The sequence below is a fragment of the Giraffa tippelskirchi genome, chromosome 5 (genome assembly GCF_054371585.1).
Source record: "Giraffa tippelskirchi isolate mGirTip1 chromosome 5, T2T-mGirTip1v1.2.pri, whole genome shotgun sequence".
Taxonomy (NCBI): Eukaryota; Metazoa; Chordata; class Mammalia; order Artiodactyla; family Giraffidae; genus Giraffa; species Giraffa tippelskirchi.
The window spans coordinates 515,673-540,134 of NC_137279.1; the positions used below are offsets into that span (position 1 = coordinate 515,673).

The 24,462-nt window shown below is 52.9% G+C and overlaps 2 protein-coding genes and 1 long non-coding RNA gene across 38 annotated transcripts in view; 2 read left to right on the forward strand and 1 right to left on the reverse strand.

The window, feature by feature from the left end:
• The window catches only part of NAV1 (neuron navigator 1), a 188,637-nt gene extending 180,526 nt beyond the window's left edge, over window positions 1-8,111 (forward strand). For all 19 annotated transcript variants that reach the window (XM_081487256.1, XM_081487254.1, XM_081487255.1 and 16 more), the window contains 6 exons: window positions 396-550; window positions 710-781; window positions 1,155-1,351; window positions 1,744-1,862; window positions 3,262-3,459; window positions 4,973-8,111. In XM_081487256.1, coding sequence (XP_081343382.1) covers window positions 396-550; window positions 710-781; window positions 1,155-1,351; window positions 1,744-1,862; window positions 3,262-3,459; window positions 4,973-5,068 — 837 coding nt within the window. In that variant the 3' untranslated portion in view covers window positions 5,069-8,111. The remainder of the gene's footprint in view (window positions 1-395; window positions 551-709; window positions 782-1,154; window positions 1,352-1,743; window positions 1,863-3,261; window positions 3,460-4,972) is intronic.
• A 2,481-nt stretch (window positions 8,112-10,592) lies between these two features.
• Window positions 10,593-12,447, reverse strand: LOC145505400 (uncharacterized). The gene is made up of 3 exons (XR_014052984.1): window positions 12,304-12,447; window positions 12,038-12,196; window positions 10,593-11,175 (listed from the first exon to the last, which is right to left on the reverse strand). It is a non-coding gene; the product is annotated as an uncharacterized LOC145505400 (long non-coding RNA).
• A 131-nt stretch (window positions 12,448-12,578) lies between these two features.
• The window catches only part of IPO9 (importin 9), a 37,943-nt gene continuing 26,059 nt past the window's right edge, over window positions 12,579-24,462 (forward strand). For 8 of the 18 annotated variants that reach the window (XM_081487279.1, XM_081487281.1, XM_081487280.1 and 5 more), the window contains exons 1-4: window positions 12,579-12,749; window positions 21,717-21,778; window positions 21,999-22,085; window positions 22,791-22,992. In XM_081487279.1, the coding sequence (XP_081343405.1) occupies window positions 12,587-12,749; window positions 21,717-21,778; window positions 21,999-22,085; window positions 22,791-22,992 (514 nt within the window). In that variant the 5' untranslated portion in view covers window positions 12,579-12,586. Of the gene's footprint in view, window positions 12,750-16,488; window positions 16,598-21,716; window positions 21,779-21,998; window positions 22,086-22,790; window positions 22,993-24,462 lie in introns of all 18 variants that reach the window. The other 10 variants (XM_081487288.1, XM_081487291.1, XM_081487289.1 and 7 more) reach the window with 3 other exon arrangements.

Sequence of the window (24,462 nt, forward strand, 5' to 3'; positions counted from 1 at the left end):
TTTCTAGGACGTCTCTCTGACCGTGGGCTGGCTTCCTTTAGGGGAGCCCTCGGAACTGTCACACGCTGTGCTGTCCCCTGCCAGGTCCCTCTCTGAGGTCCCTGCATGCTGTGCCCCACGGGGAGGCGTGTCCATCGCAGGTGGTTCCCAGTGCAAATCCTGTGCACGTTGATTTAAGACAAGTGTGTTCCCCAACCTTGAGGGGTTTAGGGGCCACTGCTGATCGGGCTGAGGTGGTGGGCTTCTGTAGTCATGGGTCCAAGCGCATCACACAGGAATCAAGGCCCCTTCCAGGGGATCCAGAACCAGCCCAGCTCCTCCGAAACGCTCCTCTGCGAGGCCGGTCCAGGGTCTCGCTGCTCCTGAGTGCTGACCGCCCCTTTCTTTCATTTCAGGACCTGCAGCTGTATCTCTCCAATCTGGCCAACCAGATAGACCGGGAAACAGGAATTGGGGACATCCCCCTGGTGATCCTATTGGACGACCTCAGTGAGGCAGGCTCCATCAGCGAGCTGGTCAATGGGGCCCTGACCTGCAAGTATCACAAATGGTGAGCTGGAGTCAGGACCAGACTCACCACAGCAGGCAGAGGGGAGCCCAGTTCACCCCAAGCTGTGAGCTTTCCACGGGGTTGGGGGGGGGTGGCACACGGCAGAAATCGAATGTTCAGACAGGTCTAAGCTAGTCTTTTTCCTCTGTCTTCCCGCAGTCCCTATATTATTGGTACCACTAATCAACCGGTAAAAATGACACCCAATCACGGCTTGCACCTGAGCTTCAGGTAAGATCTGTGGCCCCGGATGGGCTTCCAGATGCCCCCAGTTCAGTCCAGGATCTGGCCAGAGGGACAGTGGAAGGAAAGAGAAGTGGGGGTGCCCTGTGGGCTGGAAGAGGAGGTGTGTGCCTTGTCAGCGCAGGGGGAAAGGGCCCTTGAGACAGGAAGAGGTGCAGCCTCTGCCCACACACCCCTCCTCCAGGCCAGTGAGGTCCAGTGGTTACCTGAGGGGGTCACTGATCTGAGCGCCAGCTCTGCCTCGGCCCTGAGCTCAGCAGACCCGTAGGCATCAGTGGGAGGCAGGCGGCTTGGGTGGGGTGGGAGCGAAGTTGACACGCCCTTGTGCAGCCCCCCCAACCCTCTGCATCCCTGGCCACAGGATGCTAACCTTCTCCAACAATGTGGAGCCCGCCAACGGCTTCCTGGTTCGCTACCTGAGGAGGAAGCTGGTGGAGTCGGACAGCGACATCAATGCCAACAGGGAGGAGCTGCTGCGGGTGCTGGACTGGGTGCCCAAGCTGTGGTACCATCTGCACACCTTCCTGGAGAAGCACAGCACCTCCGACTTCCTCATCGGTATGGCCTGCGCGTCACCTGGGCGGGATTGGGGTGGGTCCGTGTCTTCAGCGTGTGGAGGACTCACTGGCCCCCTGCCTGTGCCAGCTGTCAGCGCACTGACCTCGTCCGCACTCCCCAGAATCACCGAGAAGGCGCAGGGGAGGTGTTAGGGGAGCTTAAAGCTGCCTCTGGCTCCCCCACCTCCTGTCCACCTGGAGAAGCATCATTTCTGAGGCTGCAGCAGGCTGTCAGCTCCCACTGTCTTGACCATGATCTCAGTTTAGCCCAGCCCTGTGCTTCTCTCACCCTCTGGCTCGAAGGCCCTCTGCCTGGTATTAGGGAGTCAGTGGGGCAGACGACCAAGGAGAGTGAAGTTCTCGGCTGTCTTCATGGCTCTCTTCTCCTGCCAGGCCCCTGCTTCTTTCTGTCCTGCCCCATCGGCATCGAGGATTTCCGGACCTGGTTCATCGACCTGTGGAACAATTCCATCATCCCCTACCTACAGGAAGGGGCCAAGGACGGCATCAAGGTGAGCCCGCCCTGGACTCTGCTCAACCTGAGGCCAGGCCAGCCCACCTCACAGAGTGGAGACAGAGTCACACATGCTGCCACTGAGATTTTTGGGATCTCCTCCTGACAGGCCGGGCGAGGCACTGCACAGACCATGCTGCTTTCCTGCCTATGGCCAGCGTCCAGCGAACGGCTAAACGACCACTGACCTGGGGCTGTGTGTCCAGTCTCAGGCCTCTGACTCTCCTCCAAACTCAGACCACTCCCTAGGGATTTGGGCAGCTAGAGAAACAACTGAGTTAATAATTAAGTAAAATCCTATTATAGCTTTAGCTCATTATTAATTATTAATAGAAGTGTTACTCTGATCAAGTTACTTAACCTTTTTAAACTACTCATATGTAAAAAAAGAGATAGTATAAATTTGCTCTGTTTTGAAGGCAAATGAAATGTGTGAAAACATTTGTAAAAGTGAGAATAAGAACTTTGTGCAAAAGGCAGCTATCACTTTTAAAAACTTCCTCAGTTTTCTCAGCCATAAATTAGGGCATACTCATCACTGGTCCGCTGACCGGTGATGTGGTGACTGGACCCAGTGGTCATGTTTTACCCATGAGAGCCATGTGTCAGTGTGAGACACCATCTGATGACGTGGGAGATTTCCAGAGATGCAGTGTGTCACTATTTTCATTTAATTTTGCATTATTATTAATAGTTTTCTAATTTAAACCATTTTTACACAGATGATATCTCCTTTCAGCAAAGCCCAAATTTCTTTCAAAGGGTATTATTACCGAACTGAAATTTCTTACTTGGAAAGTAAAATTGCAGGGTCATATGATTTGTGGGGTCCATGTCAAGCTTTCATACAGTTTGCCAAATTAGTCTCCAAAATGGTGTCGGGCGTCCCCGTCAGTCCCTGGCTAAGATCTCGCCTTTCAGTGCCGGGAACACTTGTTCAGTCTCCGGTTGGGGCGCTAAGGCCCCACATGCCATGTCGTGTGGCCAAAACTTAAAAACAAACAAGATGGCTTCTACCAATTTACGCCAACTTACTTTGTTTCCCATTTTGGGAAACTCAAAATCCCACAGGAATCCAACCTCATGGCTTCACGTTTGAGGAAGTACATACACGTCAGGGGGCTTCCCAGGTGGGGCTGGTGGTAAAGAGCCCGCCTGCCAGTGCAGGAGGTGCAAGAGACGAAGGTTCGATCCCTGGGTCGGGAAGATCCCCTGGAGGAGGGCATGGCAACCCGCTCCAGTGTTCTTGCTGGAGAGTCCCATGGAGAGGAGCTGGCAGGCTGTAGTCCATGTGGGCTGCAAGAGTTGGACACGACGGAGCTCGCGTGCACACACGCGTCAGGAGCTTCTCGTCTGTGCGCTCTTCACCCAGTGATCACACCGCTCCTTCTCTCCAGGTTCACGGGCAGAAAGCTGCTTGGGAGGACCCTGTGGAGTGGGTCCGGGACACTCTTCCCTGGCCCTCAGCCCAACAAGACCAGTCCAAGCTGTACCACCTGCCACCCCCCACCGTGGGCCCTCACAGCATTGCCTCGCCCCCTGAGGACAGGACAGTCAAGGACAGCACCCCCAGCTCCCTGGACTCAGACCCACTGGTGAGTAGAGGCCACTGTAAAGCGAAGTCAGGGTGTCACAGAACTGAAGCCTTGTCCACACCCTGCTGGGCCCAGAGGCCGGGGTGAGCGTGAGGCCAGTGGTGGCAGCTCCGACCGTTGGAACCCCGGCCTGAGCTAGACAGTGTTGCCCACCCACAAGCTGTGTGTCCGGCAGAGGCTGGGTGGGAACAGTGTGCAGAGCGGGGGAGCCGGGGACCCACAGGCGTTGGTCCTGCTCGTGTCCTTGCTCCCTGGGGTCATCCTGGGGACAGCCATGTGCGGTGACTCCAGGAGCTCTTAGAAAGTGGGCTGAGGGGCTTCCCTTCCACCTTCCCAAGGCAGGGGCCGGGTTCAGTCCCTGGTCAGGGAACGAGATCCCACATGCTGAAGCTAAAAGTTTGCGTGCTGCCACTAAGACTCAGTGCAGCCAAATAAATAAATATTTTAAAAGAAAGAAAGAAAACGGGCTGAGACAAGTGACAAACTACAAAAATATCTACAGTGCTTGTAACGAAGAGAATTGACACCCAAAACATACGACCCAAACCCTGAAACTTCCACACAGAACATGGACCAAGGATATGAGCAGACTTTGACTAGAGGATAAAAAGAAGACCCTTCCCCTCTCTAATCACGGAGGGGATGCCTATGACAAGGAGGTAACCTGTTCACGTTGGCAGAGTCACACATGTGGGAGGCTTGGCCCTTCTTTCTGCTGGAGGGGGTGTTGGTCATCAAGCCGTCTTGCAGGACGGTTTAGCAGATGGTATGGGCACATGCACAAACCCAAGATCTTACACTTTTACACTGCCGGTAGGGAGATCTTCTACTTAAATGTGGACCTTGTAGAAAACAAGTGTTCTCTGTATAAAAAGGCTTTTAAGTCAGGACAGTGTTAATCATGTAAACCGAAGGCTGGAACAACGATGCTTCCTTAGCTGAATGAGGGGGTCAGAGTTGTGACCTGTTGAGGAAGCCGATGGGACCAGGGCAAGAGGTGAAGACACTGGCATCCAGGCCAGGCCTGGCGCGGTCGATGGGGCGGGGCGGGGCGATGGGGGGGCTGGATGGGATGGGGTGGGGCGGGGCGATGGGCGAGGGCTGGATGGGGTGGGGCGGGGCGATGGGCGGGGGCTGGATGGGGTGGGGTGGGGCGGGGCGATGGGCGGGGCGGGGGAGAAGCAGGTCCTAATGGCACTGAGTTCAGCCCTTAGCCCCTGGGCCGCAGCCTCTTGGAGAAGAGCTGTTAGGCGGCCTTGGGGCCCCCACACCCTCCAGGGAGTGGCCAGAGCTCCGGTTTGCTCTCTGCCCTGCCCCCGCAGGTCACAGCGTGCTCTGCCCGCTGCCTGCCCCGCACTCCCCAGGACCAGCCCAGGTTCACACAGGGTGCAAGCAGCCATCGCAACCTGTTCCCGACCCAGCCCCGCACTCCCTGGGCTCTCAACCACTTGCAATCCCGATCTTCTCTGTGCCAAGTCCCCACTCTCCTTAACTGTCTCTCTGCCCCCTTTAGATGGCCATGCTGCTGAAACTGCAGGAAGCTGCCAATTACATCGAGTCTCCAGACAGAGAGAGCATCCTGGACCCCAGCCTCCAGGCCACGCTCTGAGGGCCCAGCAGCCAGTCACGGGACAGCGGGGCGGGGACAGTGCCGCGCCGGCCCCTCTTCCCTGCTTCCTCCCCGCGCGGGCTCTCCAGCCCCGAGGACAGGAGGGGCCGTGGAGGAAGGGGCAGGCTCCTGGTGCTGCACCTTGGAGAACTCCCTGTGGGACTGGCGGGTGGACTCGCGTCCCCAGATCCATCTCCTAGTCTCCTTCGGTGACTTTGAGGAGAAGATGATCCTGGCTCTTTTCTTGATTTCTTGTCTCAATTACAAACTCCTGGGCTTTTTGGGGAGGGGTTCAGAAGACATCAAACAAGCCTGCAGAAGTTCCTAACTGATTCTCACAAACAGCTCAGAGACACAGCCTCGCCGAGGGAAGTCTTCTGGGAGGAGGTGGCTCTTGGACCCTGCCCAGTTTTATCCACTGCCAACAGCTCTCCCTGCCCCCAAGATCGGGCTGCAGCCCAGAAAAAAAAAAAAAAAAAGCATGTGGTTTACAAAGTTTAAATCAATCTGTAAAAGGTTTAAAAAAAAAAAAAGGAAAAAATGAAGCTGGAGGGAAGAAATCCAGTTGTGAGGTGTGCTGCCTGCCACCCCTCTGGACACACGGGGGATACCAGCAAGACGGCCGCCCACCTAAGACGTGGCCAGACCAGGAAGATGCCACTGCAGCCGTCAGACGCCGCCGGCCCTGCCTCACAGCGTCTAAGTTAACACACGAGTCAACAAACCCGACTGTCTTTATTTGTTTTGTTTCCATTCTTCCCTCCCATTTGCCCATTTATTCTCCTCTGCTTTCTCCGCTTATTTTCCCGTACTCTCACAAGTCCATGAAATGCTCAAGCTGCTCTTCCTGGGGCTGGTCTGGGTTTTTCAAGTCACCCTGTGGGGAGTCCAATGCCGGGCGACTGGCACCCGCAAGACCCCTGCCACGCAGCTGTGTCTGGCACCCTTGGGGCTCTCATGGGACCTGAAGTGCCAGCTCAGCAGTGGGACAGGAGGGACCTCGACCCTCTAGTCCCACACGTCCTCCCTGGAGCATGGCAGCCAGTCTCTGGAGGAGAACGTGGGCCCAGCCTGACAGAAGACCTCAGCTGAGCTTCCCCGTGCACTGGAGGCAAACCGGAAACTGGAAGTCTCCCTCGGTCTGTGGCCTGTGGAGCCCCTCACTGCACTGTTCTGATGGCAACTGCTTTGCCCGACTGAAGCCAAAATCCCCGGCTGGCTTTTACTGTTGGTTTTGAACAAGCAAAGATTCACTTAGGAGTGGACACCCACGTGAGACGCTCCCAATCAGAATATAAGGAGTCTGATTTGGTGGCAAAGATCTGCCTTCCCAAGGGATCCACCTTTTGCAGAAGTCGCCCTGAAGGTTCGGCAGTCCTAATTCCTTCATTGGACAAGCATTTATTGGGCACTTACTGTGTACCAGTCACTAAGTATAAAAAGGAAGACGTGAGCCCTTGCCTTCACAGTCTAGTAGGAAACGTTAATCTCTACTAAACGCACACCTCCTTATCTTCTGGGTCCTCAGGATCACCTGAGAAATGGCGTGCAAACCACAGGAGCTAGCCATAAAGAAGCTCATGATTAACTGCCCAGTACACTGGGTTGCCTGGTGAGGCTGTGGTTTTAGGCTCTGCAGACCAGGGATCTGTGATGTTCTTTGGAGCCCCAAGTAGCACACACTCATCAGAACCTACAGGCCCAGTAACTACTAACCAGTCTCTCTGTCCCACCAAACCAAGGAGCAGCTGCATCTGAATCTTTCTATCAGAAGAGGTTCGCTTAGGTCCAAAAGGTGGTCAGATTGCTCCTTCCAGAAGCTTCTGCATTCACCTGGAGGCTCCCAGGGATGACAGGTCTTATCTGCTGGAGGGGATGTCTGTTGATGCTGCTAGAGCTGTGAAGACCCCAACCCTGCCAGAAAATATGCAATTCTCCCATGGGAAGAGGCTGTCCAAGGATGGTGCTGACATCACTGCCTTAAGGTCTCTGCCGTGCAGAAGGAGGCGGCCCTGGAGCGGGGCGTCCTAGCTTGGAAGGACAAGAAGACGCCCCGCCAGGTGGGCTTTCCCTGGGCGCTGGCCTCTCCGCCCCTCCTTGGCTGTAGCCCCGTGGCTGGGCTCAGGCTCCCAGCGCCGTCTCCCCCAGGGCTGAGCCCTATCTCTGTTCTCGGTGCTGCCCGGCCAGTGCCTTCTGTGCTGGGTGTTACTGGCTACTTGAGAAAAAGGAAAGGGGTGACCCCCTTCCTCCATTCCAACTGCCTCAGACCCCCCGCAGCGATGCCTGCCTCCCCGGTCACCGTGGAGACCACCTGCAGTCTGCCTGGATCTCAGCAGGTTGGCTCTGGAGGCCTTGGGTTCTGGCGCCTCACCTCTGACCCCTGGCCCGCTGCTCTTCTCAGCCAACCGCCACGTTGCACTCGGCTCTCCAGGTGCTCTCCTCCAGAAAGGGGGCTCCTGCCCGGCGAGGTGACACCACCCACCGCTGTCCCTCTGGAGCCTGGAGCCCATTTCCAGTTGTCCACCTGGGCCCCTGGCTGTGGGCATCCGTCATCCCCCAGGAATCGCGGCGACATGGCAACTGTGGCTGGCCGAGCCTCCTGACGGTGCTAGGCCCCTCGGCGCTCACGCAGGCCCCTCTGAAGCTGACTCCCCTCCCCCCCGCCGCCCCGGCCCTGGAGTGAGTGCCAGCGCAGATCCACAGCATCCTCTCCCACCTGTCCCCCTGCTTCTTGGTTGAGACACTGGGACCCCTCAGAAAAGGACGGCCAGGTCCCAGGGCTAAACTCGCACCCCAGCACCTTGAGAAAACCCAGCCCCTCCAGGACTGGACTGGGTGCCGCCCCCTCCCGCCCCCAGCTCCTCTCCTCACCGCATCTGGCGAGCAGACCACGTGCTTCAGTGCCCAGCCCCACTTCCGGGCAGAGGTGCAACCGCGGCCCCCATTCTGGATGAAGGAGACCACCGCATTTTGTCCAGTGTGTTTGTCCTCAGCTCCTGCCTAGGCACCAGAAATAAAGTGCTAGGAGTCGAGGCCAGCAGGGGACGGGCTGTCTGTGTGTGTGTCTCCGGGAGCAGCTGGCGCTGCCGTCGCATCTCCTGAGGCAGCTCCGCGGTGCTTATCTCTGTGTGCGCATCTCGTCTTGGCGTCTGTTGCGTGGTCTGCGTGTCGGGAAGCGGGAGGCTGGCTGAGGTCTTGGAGGTCCCCTCGCGGAGTCCCTAGCCGTCCGCAGGCTAAGCTTTGGTTTTGAATGACCAACTAGTCTGCCTATCCTCCTTGAGGACCTAAGACAACATAGGCATTTTTAATTTTTTTTTCTTTCTTCCTGGTTTGGGCCTAATCTCATCTTTTTCACTTCGAGCTCCTTGCAACAAGACCCCAGGTATTCAGAGGGGCACCCTGTCAGTCTCAGAGTTCACTTTATTTCCAGGGGGAGGAGAGAGCCGCCTCCCAGCAACACCTCACACAGCAGCCCTGCACAGAGGCGAAGGCTGCCTATGAGAGCGAGACTTGAGGGACCCTCTATTGCAGGGTGTCTGGGAGAGGAAGTTGGTCTTGGCCTCATCCCACATTTCACACAGGCCTCTTTCTAGGGCTGATCCCGTTCTCATCATGCTTTTTCCTTCCCTGCTCCTGGGCCTTGCTAAGCAGAAGCTAGTAAGTAGACTCTATAAACACCCCCACCCCCACCCCGCCGCCTGTGCACTGATGGGATGAAATGTACTTTTCCAGAGGATTCACTGCTGGAACACCAGAACCGTCCTAGGATGACTGGATAACTATTATACTACTGAGTTCTGGTCCATGGCCCCGCCAGAGAGGCCACAGTAAGAAAATGGTTTTAGGGACACTGTTCCCAGAAGACCAAAGCCTGAGAATAATGCCCTTTATAACGGAAATCGCTTTATATATTCATGAGCCCTCAGTCAACCTTGTCAGGGCTATAGGGGCCACCGCTTTGGCTCACCCACTGCCCACAGACCACGTGTGCTTCTCAGCCCAGCCTGGAGCACATACTCCAGTCACAGACCCTGTGGGAGCTGGCGTCGTCTGCAAGTGAGCACACACACCAAGAGAAGCCTGCCAGCCGCAGGATTGCCAGTCCAGCGGGGTGTCAAGCCTGTGCTCCTGGATCCTCCCAGTTTGGCCTTTGGCTCTCTTAATGGCTGTGTCTGGAGAGCTTTCTGTGACGGGCGTGGTCGTAGAAGGAAGTGAACATCGGTCCTCTGATTCAGGTCTTTCATTTCTTAAAGCAGTGGTTTACAGACCAGCAGTGTCAGCAGCAACCGGGGACTTGTGGCGGTGAGGTTCTCAGACCGCATCCCAGACCTGCTGAGTCAGACAGGAGAGGGCCTTCGGAATTGTGCTTCAATGAGCCCCCTGGGTAACTGCGCTGCGCACTACAGTTTCCATTCACGGTGTCAGGGAAAGCCAAGGACCAGAGTCCCCACACTGAGGCTTTAGGACCACGAATAAGGTTCTGGGTTAAAATTCAGACTTTAACATTAGTTTCAGGGTCTTCTCATGTGTCCTCATGATTCTGTCTTTCCTTTTATTTAACAAAAAGAAAGAGTATGTGTGCTTTTGGGAAGAAGTTAGGGGAATGCTTGCATCTCCTTGAAGAACACAACTTCCAGGGAAAAACATCGCAGCCCTGAGATTCCCAGGGGGCTTCCCAGGGGGCTTCCCGGGGGGACTTGGAGGAAGGGCTCCTCAGGTGTCTCTTCTGCTGGGTGATGCTTCTCAACGCCGCCTGTTTCTGCTGATGGGATGAGAGCAGTTTGAAAGTCTGATCTGTGTTTCCACGAAACTTGTCCAGGCAGCACCCCTCACCCTTGTCCTCGTTCTAAAAGGCACCTACCAGAACCTTCCGCCCGCCCTGCCCCAGGCCCTGCCTGGCCGCAGGAGAACCTTCTCAGAGGTGGAGCAGAGGGCTGTTGGAGCGTCCATCCTTCTCTCGGATAAAAAAAAAAAAATTTTAACTGAAAAGAGCTTCATATTTTCCCAAACTCACAGATGGGGCTGTGGGGGAGATGAGGTGTGTACAACTGGCCTTGTTTAGAGTTTGTCCATTTCCCCCGTGAGAGCGCTTGTGGGTGGGGGATGAAGACCCATCTGGCACTGGGCCTCCTGGGGTCAGGGACCAAGTGCCTGGAGGAGGATGAGAGCCTGAGGAAGGTGTGAAGCCTGCACTGAAGTCACCCCGGGGCTCGCCGGGTTCTTCATCTCCTGCGGATCTCCCCGCACCCCTGCCATGTCTCCAGACTGAAGACGCAGAGAAGGCAAGGGCTCCCCATCCCAGCCGGTCTCCGGGCCACTGCTGTGCAGGAGCCTCCCACTTCCTAAGTGTTCTTGTTTTTTGTTTCTTTAACAGAACAATCTTTTTCTCAAACGAATTCCAGCCCTTGCTGGGTTCCTTTCCTTGTCCTTCTCACCTGTCCTGTTTTAGGCAGCACTGTGTGTGTGATGGAGTCTTTGTTTCTCAAATGCATGGTGACCCTCGGGTGGAAGGTGGGCAGGAATCTTGACAACACTTTTTATTTTAATTTATTGGGCACAAATCCCCAAACCAGGACATGTGTGTGTCTTCGTATTTTGGTTTCTACCATTGGTCTTCCCCTCTTTCAACCTACCCCCTTTCATATGTGATGTAGAGAAAGGGAGCCGTTGTATTGATACATTAATTGCGGTAACAATCATGAGAGAGCTGGGTGATTTGTCTTAAATAATAAGTCGGTTGACAGTTAAATCCATCCCAGGGCCAGCGGATGAGGCCTTCTTCCCTCACTGCCAGAAGCCCCCTCACCTGGGTCCTCTGTCCATCAGGCATGTCTCCTCCCAGCAAGTCACCTGTTCGATGCCATCTGCGTTTCAATAAAGTTACCTCCTGTGTTATCCGCTGGCTCTCGAGCTCCCTCTGTCTGGTTTTTGTCTCATCTATCTCCTGGTCCACGCATTGATGGGGAAGGTCATTTGCCAAACCCAAAGTTAAGACCCACCTGCCCAGATATCTGCTCCTCAGTCCTTAAGCAAGAGTCTCTCAGCCCCCTTGGCTGGGAGTGGCACGGGGTCCTGATGCATACTGGACCAGCGTCCTTCACCAGAACCTGAAACGTCCAGTGTAGACGTTGAGGCTCTGGAATTCTCCATCCACTGCCATGATGTTTGAAAACATACCACCCTCTGGACTTGCCTAAGTTTTCTTCTTGGGGTAAAAGTGACATGACGTCTGAGAAAAGAGGCTGTTCTAATGGAATTCTGCTTTTCCTGGCCACTGAAAGAACAGCCTCTTTCTTACTGGGGAATTGCAGCCTCCAAATGGACATCTTTCCTCTACAAAATTGTGCTGGTGACACAAGCCACCTCTGCCCTCTAATGGTGGTGGTTTAGTCGCTAAGTCGGGTCTGCCTCTTTGTGACCCCATGGACTGTAGCCCACCAGGCTCCTCTGTCCATGGGATTCTCCAAGCAAGATGGGGTGGGTTCTGCCCTCTAATAGGAGGTGGCAAATGGGTTTAGAGCTCTTCTCAATGTAAGTAATCAAGAAATCATTCTTTCGGAAGAATACTCAGGCTTCTCCCCGCGGCCAGCGTAGCCTCTGCAGTCTTAGAACTGGGCTAGGAACTGATGGCTGGTTTCCTTTGCTGCTTGGGAATGAGTCATGGTTCCCAGAAACATTTTTAAGGGGCTTAGCCTGAACCGCTTACTAAGGAATGCCTGTTCCCATTTGCTCTGACCCTCCCGGTCCAACAAGGGACCCAGCCCCCTGCCCTGTACTGCTAACGGCTCTCAGCAGTCCTCCAGGCTTCAGGAGTGTCTGCACCTCGAGACTTGCCCCCGGTCGGCCCAGGATGGCCATATTAACTACTCATCCCTCCACCTCTTTAAGGTCCAGCCATAATTTCCTTGGAAAAAGTTATAGTTTCTCAACTAATAGGGCTTACTCCCAAATAGTCATATAAGCGCTTACTTTGGAAGGAATGCCCTTTCCCACGGCAGCGTCTCCTGGCCAGTCCTCGAGGCTGGACTCACCCACCTGAAGAACCAATGGACTCCCCACTGCCAGTCGCTTCAGATTCCTTCCCTGACCTTTGGATTCCTGGGGCTGAGAGAGGAAGACTTCGCTTGTCTGGGGGCAAGAGAGGTTGGTTTGAAGTAAGCGCTAATCCAGATCCTCTCCCTAAAGCCTTGTCCACAGATCCTCATCCTGCCCGATTCTGGCGTGGTGTCTTGCACCTGAGGAATCCGTGCCTGTGGAAGTCGGGGCTGCGCTCCAGCGGGCGCTGCGCACTGGCCGTTGGCCGCCGCTCTTCGTCACCCGGGTCGGGTTCCTGTGGAGACGGTGCAGTTCTCGTCCCCGCGGCAGGCGGCGCTGTCTCCGGAGGCTCGGGCCGCGGCCCCGCCCCCGCGCGCCCGCCGGCCAGTGCGCAGGCGCGGCTTTGCGGATTGGCCGCGCGCGGGAGCCGTCCGGCGGCGGCGGCGGGTCGGGCCGCGGGGCGGGCGCGCGGCGCGGAGCAAGATGGCGGCGGCGGCGGCGGCTGGCGCGGCCTCGGGACTGCCGGGGCCGGTGGCCCAGGGGCTGAAGGAGGCGCTGGTGGACACGCTCACCGGGATTCTGTCCCCGGTGCAGGAGGTGCGCGCGGCCGCGGAGGAGCAGATTAAGGTGCTGGAGGTGACGGAGGGTGAGTGAGGCGGGCCGCCGCGAGGGCGGCGGGTCTGGGCCGCGCTGGCCGCTGCCCGGGCCCCGGCCGGAGACTGGGCCAGGGGAGGCCTGGCCAGAAGGGCCGGACTGGGCGGCGACGCGGAGGGCTCCGGGCAGCCGGGGGCCTGGAGCTGGGGGCTGGGGTGTGGGGGCGCGCTCCCGGGCGCGGCGGCCCGCCGGGGCCCTGGCGGGGCCTCCGCACGCGTCCCCGGGAGTCGGTCACTGTGCCGGCGCCTCCCTGCCCCGCCGCGTCCCCGTCGGTCTTCCGATCGGCCGGCACTGTTCGGAGGGGCCGGCCGTCCTTTGTCTTTGCGTCTTTGTCCCCCTCCTCCTACTGAAAGCTCGAGAGGGATGGAGGACAAGGCAAGCCTTTGGTTTGAGGTTGTCCGCCAGCTCCTGCCGAGCGGGCCTTTCTGCAGGCCCGGGCAGCCACGCTCCGACGAGCATTGGATCCTGAAACCCGAGGAGGGGAATCCGCTCGGGCTTTCCGTCGGGAACACGGCGGGCCTGTCGGGGCTTCGTAGGCAAAACTCAAAACCTAAGGACTCCCCGAGCTCAGCAGGACGGTCCCAGCACCTCTCAGACTGGCCATGGGAATTGGCTCTCCTATGGACTGGGAGTTTTTTTAAAAAAATAATTTTTAACATAAAGCTCCCATAAATTTAATTTTATATTCTGCCACAGCATGAGAAAGCTCTTCAAAAACTAAGTTATTTCTATTGGTAATAACGTTGAGATCTGGGATTTTGCAGGTTGAGGACCATTTTGAAGGCCCAGTTTTAATTGTCATTGTTTTGTGAAATGTCAGACCCTGTAAGAGGAGCAACCACTGGGCAGGAGAAAGCTCTTTGAGAGCCTTGTGCAGACTGACCTGCGGGAGTTATGTTATTTCACCTAGGTGAAATTCCTTTACTCACACTAACGCCTCTGCCTCCCTCGGGTATGAAGGAGAAAGAAGCAGAGGAACTTTGTCACATTCAGGTTACTACTTCAGTGATGTTGAAGATATGGTGCCTTCGCTGGGTGGTACCAGGGTGCCCGGTGCCCCCAGGGAAGGCGAGCCTTGGCTCCTGTTAGAGCTGTCCAGCAGCAGCTGGGCTCTGGGCCCTTCTGCCCCGGCCAGCACCACGGTCCCATCTAGGCAGAGTCAGCCATCATCTGCTTGAGACCTTCTTGCAGTTCTACTCTCTTACTTCATCTTTTGGGATCTCAAAATGAAAAGTGAAACAGAAGGGCAGAATTTTTCCATTTGATCTCTGCCACTGATGGGAATAGACTGACACAGACACCCCACATAACTTACTGGGAACGTGCTTGGAGGTGTAAAGAGACTTCGTGCAGCTGCCTGCTGCTGGCGGCCCAGTAGGAAGGTATAGACGCAGGCGTGGGATGCAATGTGCAGGGCTGTATTGAGTCTGTGGAGTTGAATGCAGTACTTTGGACCCTGTGGAGATTATTTAGGTTTTTAAATAGTCTAATTCCTGTTAAGTAAAAAATAGAGCAACCCCTTTCAGTGACCTGTTTCTGAGATGGAGAGTGGTGATCCCTCCCTCAGATACAGTGCCTTGCTTCTCTTTCCCTCTCATAGTGGTGTTTGACGTGTTGTGTTTTGCTATTGGGTGCAGAGTACCTTCTGTCTCATATTCTGATTCTCACGCGTTTCCTTTCCGTGGTTGGTTTCTTTAATGAAAACAGAGCGCATGGCTTCCCAGCCAGGCTTTAGCCAGCTCTTTGGCCTGGTGAAGCGAGCAGGGCCTTGCTCCCAGTGTTAGAACACCGTGCAGGCCAAGGAGAGCAGCTGTTCTTGCAAATGAATGAATCTTTTCCACTCCTTTGGAGTTGCTTCCTGTTTTAATTTTATACTAGTAGGAGAAACCCTGCTTTCCGGTCCTAGGAAATACACTTTCTTAAAACTTGAGCGTTAATGGGAAATCTGGGAGTTGCTGTCTATTATTATTTGTGGTCTTTTAATCCTTTTTTGGTTCCATGAGGCCCAAGGTTGGATGACAGCCAGTCATGGTTGTTTCTAGACCCCTCAAAAAGCCACACTGGTTATGAGCCATTTATTACTGCCTGACGTGGGAGACTGGTCCCAGGTGATCCTTGAGATTAACTCATCTGTTCCTTTAACAAACAGGTGTGTTACCTTCTTTGGCTGCCAAGTGATGACCCTGAAGCTTGGAGATTAAGTGGAAGAATCTCTCGTTTAATTTGGGGGGGAAGACACAGGTCAGCTGTCACCTCCCTGTTAAGTAGACAGACGAGAGGGGCTGTCATGCTCTGACCAGAGTCTGGTGTAGAGGAGATTTTAAGAAGCAGTTATCGTGGAAAATTGAGATGCTGGAACCCACGTACATCCGGGTCATTCAGCCAGCCAGCAGGTATTTTCCAGGAAATAACTCATCTCTCACCAGTTCCCATATTTTCCAGTATGGAAGTCTGTTCTCTTAAGCCAAAGAAGTGTATGTGTGTGAGAGATCCGCCTGACTCGTATAGTGGGTTAGTTTTGAAAGGATGAAGACAGGCTGTTCCCATCAGCCTGGTGTGCTGGAGTGGTTCTCTTGAGTCCTTGGCCTTGCTGTTTTCCCTGGTCACTGGGAGCCTGAGGGAACCCAGCAAGCCTTTCTGACTCGTGCGAGCCTGTAAACAGGGCTGATGGGCGGAGGACATGGTGCCACCTTTTCAGACGGCGCTCCCGGCCTGCACTGAGACGCTTGTCACTTCCGAGTTTGGAGTGTCCTGTGCTGTAAAGGAAAATTCCAGCAGATAATTGGTACTTATTGTTTCCTTAGGAAGATTGTGATTTTGTGTTTTATCAACAGTATTTGTAGGAATTTAGTTCTGCCTCTGTAAAGTAAGAATTGGTGTTTTTGATCTGTTCAGGTGTTCTTCTAATTCCATTTTATTTAATAGGTGGGATCATATCACGCATCTTATAAACACAGTAATTTAAAAGAAGGAAAGTTTGTGAACTATTGAAGGTCTCTTACATCAAAGTTTAATGTTCTTTACTCAGCTTTTTGAACTCTGTGTGTGTGTGTGTGTGTGTGTGTGTGCGCGCGCGCGCGCAACTTACAACAAGATCGTGACTTTTAAAAGTGTCAGCTCTTTATTTTTGGTGTGTTTATGCTTTGACCTATTTTTATATCTCAGAACATAGTTGTTTCCTTCTTTCCTTCTCCGTCTGCTGTCCTCCAAAAGCAGCATCACCTGAGTGGTGGAATGTGTTGCTTTCACTCATGAGCTTTCATTCTCCAGGCCAGCATAGCACAGACTCTCTTTCTTTTGATGCTTATTTATTCGCTGTGTCGGCCTCAGTTACAGCACTCAGGCTCCTTGTTTCGTCATCTGGCATCTTTTGTTGCGGCGCGTGTGCTTGCTTGCTCCGTGGCATCTGGGGTCTTAGTCCTCTGACCAGGAATCAGACGCATGTCCCCTGCCCTGCAAGGCAGATGGTACACTTCCTTATATGACGTGAGAGCCTAGGTCATTTCCTTCTTTTAGTTATTTCTTTTTGTTTGTTAGAAATAAGACATTTAGCCTTGACTTAGTTTTTTATGTCTTGCTCCCAGCAGATAGGTCACAGAAAATACACTTTTTCCTTTCCTTCCACCACCACTGCGTTGAGCTGGGGAGGGGGACTCGCTCTGGCTTTTCCTGGTGCGTCCCGTCTGCGGGCCGCTCCCGGCTCTCACCGCGCTTCTCTGGCTCTCTTGCAGTGTAGCGTAAGCGCTGTGACCTGCGAAGGGAGCCCTCCGGGATCCAGACGCAACCCTGGGCGCACGGTGGGCGCTGGGCCCAGCGGAAGGCGGCCGCGCTCGGAAAAAGGCCAGTGGTGGAGTTTTCTTTTTCCTTTCAGCCGTGCTTTTGTGAAGGTCCTGTGCGAAAGGGGCTTCCCCAGAGACTCCCTCCTTCCCAGACAGGCTGGTCCCCAGTTCTTGGAGCAAGAGCTTTCCTGACCGTCCCGCCTCCGCACACCCGCTGGCCCTTGAGACCAGGAGCTTGTATTTCCCAGCTTTTCCTTTCTCCTCCATGCTGTCCTTGGAGCTTCCCTTCTAAGCCAAGTTGTAGAAGGATCCTGTTTTTGCCTAGTGGGGTGAAGTGAAAGAAAGGGGAGCAAGGAAAACCAGAGAGGGCAGCAGAGACTGAAAGGCCAGAGGGTGATTCGGAGAGAGCAAGAGGTTTCTTCCAAAGGAGGTTCGAGGGCACCGTTCGGGGCTGGGTTCAAGGTTAATCCAGCCCCACTTGGAGTTGGTGCGAACCCAGGTTCACAGGCCCGTCCTTACTCATCTTGGGAAAGGGAACCAGAGAAATTAAATTTCTTAGGGAAAATGGCTTTGGAAAGCTGACTTCATATAGCCCGCTTGCGAATGTCCCTCTTTGGTGTAACATCATCGCCTGAATCTTACTTTAATCTGTCTTTGTCCTTTTCAAGGAAGACGGAGTGAGAGAGCCGTGCCTGTCTGCGGCTCCTGTACCCTCCCCGCCCCAATCATCCCGCAGTAGGCGGTGCAGGCGTTCTGATGCTTTCTGAAGACATGACGTTAATTTCAGCAAAACCGAAAACCCCCCAACACACGCTAAAATAGAAATACTTTTTTCTTTATGGATATACTTAGTTATATTGCATCAAAAACTACTGTGTGATCTCTGTTAAGTGAGTATCTGTAAATAGGACTTTTTCCTACTTCACAGAAGTCATCAGTGGATAAGGCAATGGTATTGATAAGATTTCAAGTAAGTCAGAGAACTTGAGGGTTTTTTCCTGGCATTTCATCCTGTGTGATACTTTCATAGAGCACAGAGTACACCATCTGCATAGCACCACTGTCGTACCTTGTCACACTTATGATTTTTTAAGTAAATTAAAATTAACTGAAAATAAGATTAAATCTTATTAGTATGAAATAGTATGAAACTCTTCTGTTGTGGCAGATATCCTATATTTCTCATGGGTGTATAGTCGACTAAATTAGATTAAATAACACTGATACCTTCCCTCTTACGTCCCTCTTTAACCCGACGCATATGAGTGCTTTGTCTTTGAGTTTTTGTGGTTTCCAAACCAAAGTTGATCATGTCACTGTCTTTGAAACTCTGGGAGCCTGTGGTGAAGAAAATCTGTTCTGTTTATTCATTCTATTTTAAAGATTTTTCCTTAGGTGATACTCTTTGAAGATTTTGATTTCCATTAAAGCTTTTGGGCAGAGAGTCATATTTTTGAACTTTCAAGCCTCTTTGTTCTGTGGAGGAAATAAACTTTCAGACAAAATCCACCGTAGAACCGGGTTGTAGGTACAAATCCCCCGGCTGACGTAGGTCTTTGGGGGCCCCGCGTGGATCTTCATCTTCTCCTGGTCTCCTCTTACCATCTTTTATTGCAGTCTCAGTGATGCGTGAGGCACGGTGATTGGTGGAAATTGGAGTGTGATCTTTGATAGGTTCCAGGACAAGATGAATTTAAAGATGATGTTTGAGTGAAGAGCTCCCAATTACTGTGACCCTCACCAGACTACCACCTCCTCATGGCCTTGGGTGGAAAACGTGTGTTCACACAAAGCTCTTCTTTAAAAGGAGTGGACATGGAAGTTCTTGAGTTGATGAGAAAGGACCCCTTGTAGAGTTCGCCTGGTCTTCCTGCAGTAATGAGTCTTCTGATGGGCGCAGGGTGGGCTGAGGGGTACGGCCTGGTTCCTTCTCCCTTCTGTGAGCCTCGGCGTGAGCACGCCACCACTGTCTCTGCTTGCATTGGAAGGTAATTATTCAGATCAGCTTAAGCTTTATAGTCTCCACTCAAGTTTCAAGTCCTTCTCAAAAATGTCCTGTTTTATATTTCAGTATCTTTCTTTTTTACACCTTGTGGTTAAAGATTTTGTTTATCTTGATCTCATTTGTCCCTATAATGGTGATCCTGACCTTGTACTTTTGGCGGGAACATTAATACCCGTATCAGAGTGGTCCGTGCAAAAACTGTTGAAACGATCCCTTAAAAGAAAATAGTGTGTGTCCTAGGTAATTTATGAGTGTGTTATAGACGTTCTGAAGGACCTCACGTAGGCTCACCCGGATCGGCTGACAGGGTCCAGGGGAGAGAATCCCGAGCTTCTTAGCCGACTTGGAGCCGTCAAGTTAGCTCCCGTTGTCACACTGAGGATCTGAGGTCAGAGGGCGTGGGGGGGCCTTGACAGGCGCCCTTTCCCCTCTCCCCAGTCCGTGGGTTTCACACGTGCACTTCGGGGGCTTTTCTCCCGTTCGGCTTGAGCTTTGGTCAGGGTCCACGCAGTCTGACTCATCTGTGTTAGTCCATTGGGAAAGTTGACTCCCATATCTTTGGGTTGTAGGGACCTATTGTTTATTTTATTAAAATTGGGTTTTATAAAACTTCACAGAGACTGAACTAGCCGGATTAACCCTAAGAGTTAGAATGGACTTGTTTAGACTTCAGAGGTAGTTCTGCAGGTTTGAACTGTTTGCTTGTGATTTAATAACTTACTAACTGCTATAGAGGGCTTCCCTGGTAGCTCAGATGGTAAAGCGTCTGTCCGCGATGCGGGAGACCCGGGTTCGATCCCCGGGTTGGGAAGATACCCTGGAGAAGGAAATAGCAACCCACTCCAGTACTCTTGCCTAGAAAATTCCATGGATGGAGGAGCCTGGTGGGCTACAAGTCCATGGGGTCGCAAAGAGTCGGACACGACTGAGCGACTTCACTAACTGCTATAGAAAGAATAGGGCAACTTTTTTAGTTTTGCAAAAACTCCTTTCCTGAGTGAGACTTAAGTGCCATAGGATTGTATCAGTTATTGTAGCTTAAAATAAGGGTGTAATAAGAATGAGTAAGAATTCAGTAAGGTAGCATAAATTAAAAATACAAAAAAAGTTAAAATACAGAATCAGTAGCCTTCATATACACAAACAGTACAAGGCTAGAGGATATAGTAGTGGTTTTGTTTTGTTTTTAAATCCTTTACAGTAGCAACAAAAAGATTAAATGCTCAAGAGTGAAATGAAGAGAAACTGTGCAGAAACCTGTTGGGGCCGCTTTAAACTTTCCTGAAAGGGTTAGAAGCGGGCGTGGACGAGGGGACGGCGAGCTGTCCTTGGATAGGACGGCGCTGCCACACAGACAGACAGATAGAACTCCAGAATAAAACAGAAAGTCCAGAAATAGAGACAAGTCCCTGTGGAAGTTTAGTGGTGATAAAAGTGGCATCTCAAACAATTGCGGTGAGGACAGAGCTTCAGTAAAGGTGCTGGGACAGCTGGTGGGGGGCCACTCGGGATTAGACCCACCCTCACACAAAACATAGGCTGCGGAGGGGTCCAGAATCCAAATGTTTAAAAAGAAGCCATAAAAATTGTAGAAGGAAGTATGGGCGAATTTTTCTTTATCTTTGGCATAAAGAAAGGCTTTCAAATATGGCTCAAAATCCAAAGGCAGTAAAAGATTGGTAAATTTGACTACCTTAAAATTTTAATTTGACAAAAGTTAGGACCAGCAAGACTAAAGTACAGCCATGCCTAGCGTATTCAAACTGCAGAAAACCAAGAGAAAAAGATGATCTTAAAAGGAGTCAGAGGAAAACAGTACCTTATTTGTGGAGGAACAAGAATTAACAGTTACATTGGACTGCTCTTCAGAAGCCATACAAGCAGGAGAGGAGTGCAGTGAGATATTTAACGTGATCATAGAAAATATATACCTGGCATTCTCTATCCACTAAGTTAGCCTTTAAAGCTAGGGAGTTAAGACCTTCGCAGACAAGGAGACCTCTCTGGTGGCCCGTTGGTCACCACCGCACTCCCAGTACCGGGGCCTGTGTTCAGCCCCTGGTGGGGAACGAAGATCCACATGCCCCTGCTGTTGAGCTGTTCTGAGTTAATCTCTGTGTGTGGTATGAGGCAAGGGTCAGGATACTCCTCTCGCACGTGAGTGTCCGGTTGTCCTAGCGGCCATTGTTGAAAAGACTGCTCTTTCCGCATCGAGTGATCTGTTATGTTGATCTGTACGACTGTCTTTGTGCTAGGTTACTGTAGATTTGTAGTAAGTTTTGAAATTGGGAAGTGTGAATCCTCCAGTTCAGGTCTTCTTTTTCAAGATGGTTTTGGCTATTTGGGATCCATTGAGATTCCATATGAGATTTAGGATGGGTTTTTCTATCTCTTCAGGACAGTCATTGGAATTTTGACAGGGATCGCATTGAAGGGTCTAAAGTTTAACTTGGGAGTGAGAGTGGCAGCCTCCCTATATGCGTGTGTGTGTGTGTGTGTGTGTGCGTGCGTGTCCACGCTGGGTCTCCGTGGCTGCGCGGCCTTTCCTGGTTGGGGAGCACAGGCCTCTCACTGTGGTGCCGTCTCTTGTTGGGGAGCACAGGCTGCATTGCCCCGTGGCACGTCGGGTGTTCTAGACCAGGGATCCAGGCCATGTTCCCTGTGTGGAGAGGAGGCTTCCTACCCACAGTACCACCAAGGAAGCCCCTAGTATGCATTTTGAAATTACCACTTACATTGCTTATTAGAAACTGTTGGCTTGTAACAGTTGTGTTTTTAGGACTAAGCCTGTTAAGACCATGTTTTCTTAGACTTAATCACCTCTTACCTGAGGGCATAGACCTGGACGGCTCCTGAATTCTCAGCTTTTTTCTTTGGGTTAGGTAGCACCAGTTTTCCATTAGACACTGCGTTTTCTGCCACCTTGAAGGGCAAGACGGCGTGCAGTGACTGGGGGAGTGAGGTGCTGGGACTGTGCACGGCGAGCAGCCCCACGCCGCGGGCTCCCCCTGTCTCTTTCTCAGAGGAGTTAGTCTGAGCGGTCACCGGAACTTTTGGAAGCACCGAATCAGACTCTTCTCTGAGATCTTTCTTGTTGGCATCAGGGTTAGAGCTCAGTAAACCACTCTGGCTTTCCTGGGTGCTCTTAGACTCACAGTGGCATTTTCTCTTCCAGAATTCGGTGTCCACCTGGCCGAGTTGACCGTAGATCCCCAGGGGGCACTGGCAATCCGTCAGGTAAGTCAAGACTGACTGGCCCAGTTTATAAGTAACTTCTCTCTACTTGGTGGTAAAACTTTCTTATGGGAAAGCAAAAGAGCAAGGCAAATTTATAAATAACTTAGAGTTTTGTGCCAGATCTAGACAGGCTTCAGATGGATGTATCAGGCCCTGTGTGTAGCTGTATGTGTGAAGAAAGTCTTTCCTTGCTTTCCTGCCTGGCTTGTTTCCTTCACAGCTGGCATCAGTCATCCTGAAACAGTATGTGGAGACTCACTGGTGTGCCCAGTCGGAGAAGTTCAGGCCTCCTGAGACCACAGAAAGGGTGAGGAGAGGCACTTGACTTGTCCCCCTGTGGAGGTTTGAGGGGCCATTGTAGGAGCCTGGGGTGTCAGCATTCTCTAACCAGAGGAGCTGTCAAGAGGCTGGGCAGAAAGGGGATGGGGTGATTGGTGGCTGCCCTTGCAGTCAACGTGCTGCAGATAAGAGAGCTCGCGTGCCAGGCGGACCTGGTTCACATCCCAGCCTGCCTTTTACTAGCTATGAAATGTTCTAAAAGTATTTTAACTTCTGGGCTTCAGTTTCCTAAGTATCTAAATCCCAGCTTCAGAGAATTGTTTGCGGATTACATGAGGTGGCCTTCCTCCCGGTCCCCGTCCTGGGGCCCCATGGCGCTATGAGCTCCGAGGCCCTTTGGAGCCTCCTGCAGCGGGAGTGTTCCGTGTCTGTGCTCCACGGATGGCGCCGAGCGCTTGAGATGGGGCTCAGGCGGCTGACGAGCTCAGTGCTTAATCTCATGTGGTTTTCATCACGTGAAATGACCGCGTGCACTGGGGGTTCCTGTAATGGGCAGCGTGAGTTTGGAGCCGCGGGTGAACTCTGGTGACGGATTTGCGGGGCCGACCTCGTGCAGTTCTACACGGGTGTGCAGTCTCCTGCCCACATTGCTTCTCCAGCACGTGAACTGGGCAGCCACTTGCCGCTCTCTTATACCCTGGTCTGATAGCAGATGGGCTTCTCTCCTGTCCAGGCAAAGATTGTCATCCGGGAGCTGTTGCCCAACGGCTTGAGGGAGTCCATAAGCAAGGTGCGCTCCAGCGTGGCCTACGCCGTGTCGGCCATCGCCCACTGGGACTGGCCCGAGGCCTGGCCCCAGCTCTTCAACCTGCTCATGGAGATGCTGGTGAGCGGAGACTTGAACGCCGTCCACGGCGCCATGCGGGTGCTGACAGGTATGGGCGCCTCGCCCTGGCCTTGGTCCTTGGACCCCACGCGCCCCCCATTCCTCCCAGCTTTCACCGTCAGGCTCTACCTTGACCCGACCTGCTCGTCTCTTGAACCTGAGTTTCCTGGTGTGTAAAGTTCAGGTGATGCTACTGTCCACCTGGAAGGAGCCTCTGGTGGTTTCGGTGAGCTCGTCTCGGTGAGGTGTCTGTGCTAGCATGGTGCGTTTGCAGGGATTGTGGCTGTTGTGATTATCATCATCATTACACAGTATTTCCTACATAGTTCAATGCAAAGATAAGAATAGTCAGATTTTTATAGAAATATGGAAAGAAGATTAAAACAGTCACACGATATAATCAGGACCTTCATTTGGCCAGCTTAGAAAATATGTAATCTTTGGTGTCTTTTCTTTCTGTTCTGAGCAGTTGAGAAAAACACTTGAACTTTTAGTCCAGGGAGGTTTGGTGAGGAGCTCTTCTGAGCATGGTTAGTCTGTCAGTCCCTCAAAGACCTGCTCTTAAGTACTCCCCACCCCCACCCCCCACCACGGCTGGAGCCTCCCAGCCTCTGCAGATTCTGCCCTGCTTCCTCGCGCCTGCTCTGCTTTGCTTTCAGGGAATCCTCATGTGGATCTTCGCCTGGTTATTGATGTGTCAGAAAGCACAGTCCTTTCTCTTTGTATAGGTTTTCATGTCTTTTCTCCTTCTCCGTGATTTGCCAGCTCCCCTGACATGTATTCTTAGAAGGGCGTTTCTGCGGGTCTTGGTTTATCAAACTTGGCATCGGGGCCCGATTTTATGAGTGCATCTAATACTGAGTTTGAGCAAGCTCCGGGAGGTGGTGAAGGACGGGAAGCCTGGAGTGGCACAGCCCGTGGGGTTGCAAAGAGTTGGACACGAATGAGCGACTGCACAATAGCAGCGGTCTGATGGCGATGGTTATACCAGTCCTGCGTCCACAAGCAGGCCCTCCTCTCGTGTTGTTTCACGCCCCCTCCTCCATGCCCCCGCCTCGTCGCACCACCCAGGTGGGTGTACTTGCGTGGATCGCCTGTGACGTGTGCTGGTGGCATGTGCTGCCACCTGCTGAGAGGGTCGCCCGCTCTTCGCTCAGACTCCGGCTCCCTGCTCGTGGCCCTGCCGCTCTGTGTGGCTCCCTTCTCAGGGGACCTCTCGTACCCTTCTGTGGGGGGAGCTTTCTAGGATGCTTTATTCATAGCCTCATGATGGCAAAATATCAAGTAACAGATCTATTTTCTGCTAAGGAAAGGAAGCCTGTTGCTTCCCTGTCTGCCAATACAAAGTTCAGCTTCTTTTTGTAAAACCTGGAGGAAAAGATAGTTGTCCATGTCCCCAGAGTTGTCTTGCTGCATAGCCCTCTTTGTGTGTGACTAGGGGAGTCTGTTCAGTGAGATGACTTCACTCGGCTGCAGGAAAGGAGCTGGCAGGGCATGCTCTTGTGCTGGAGGCAGTGGA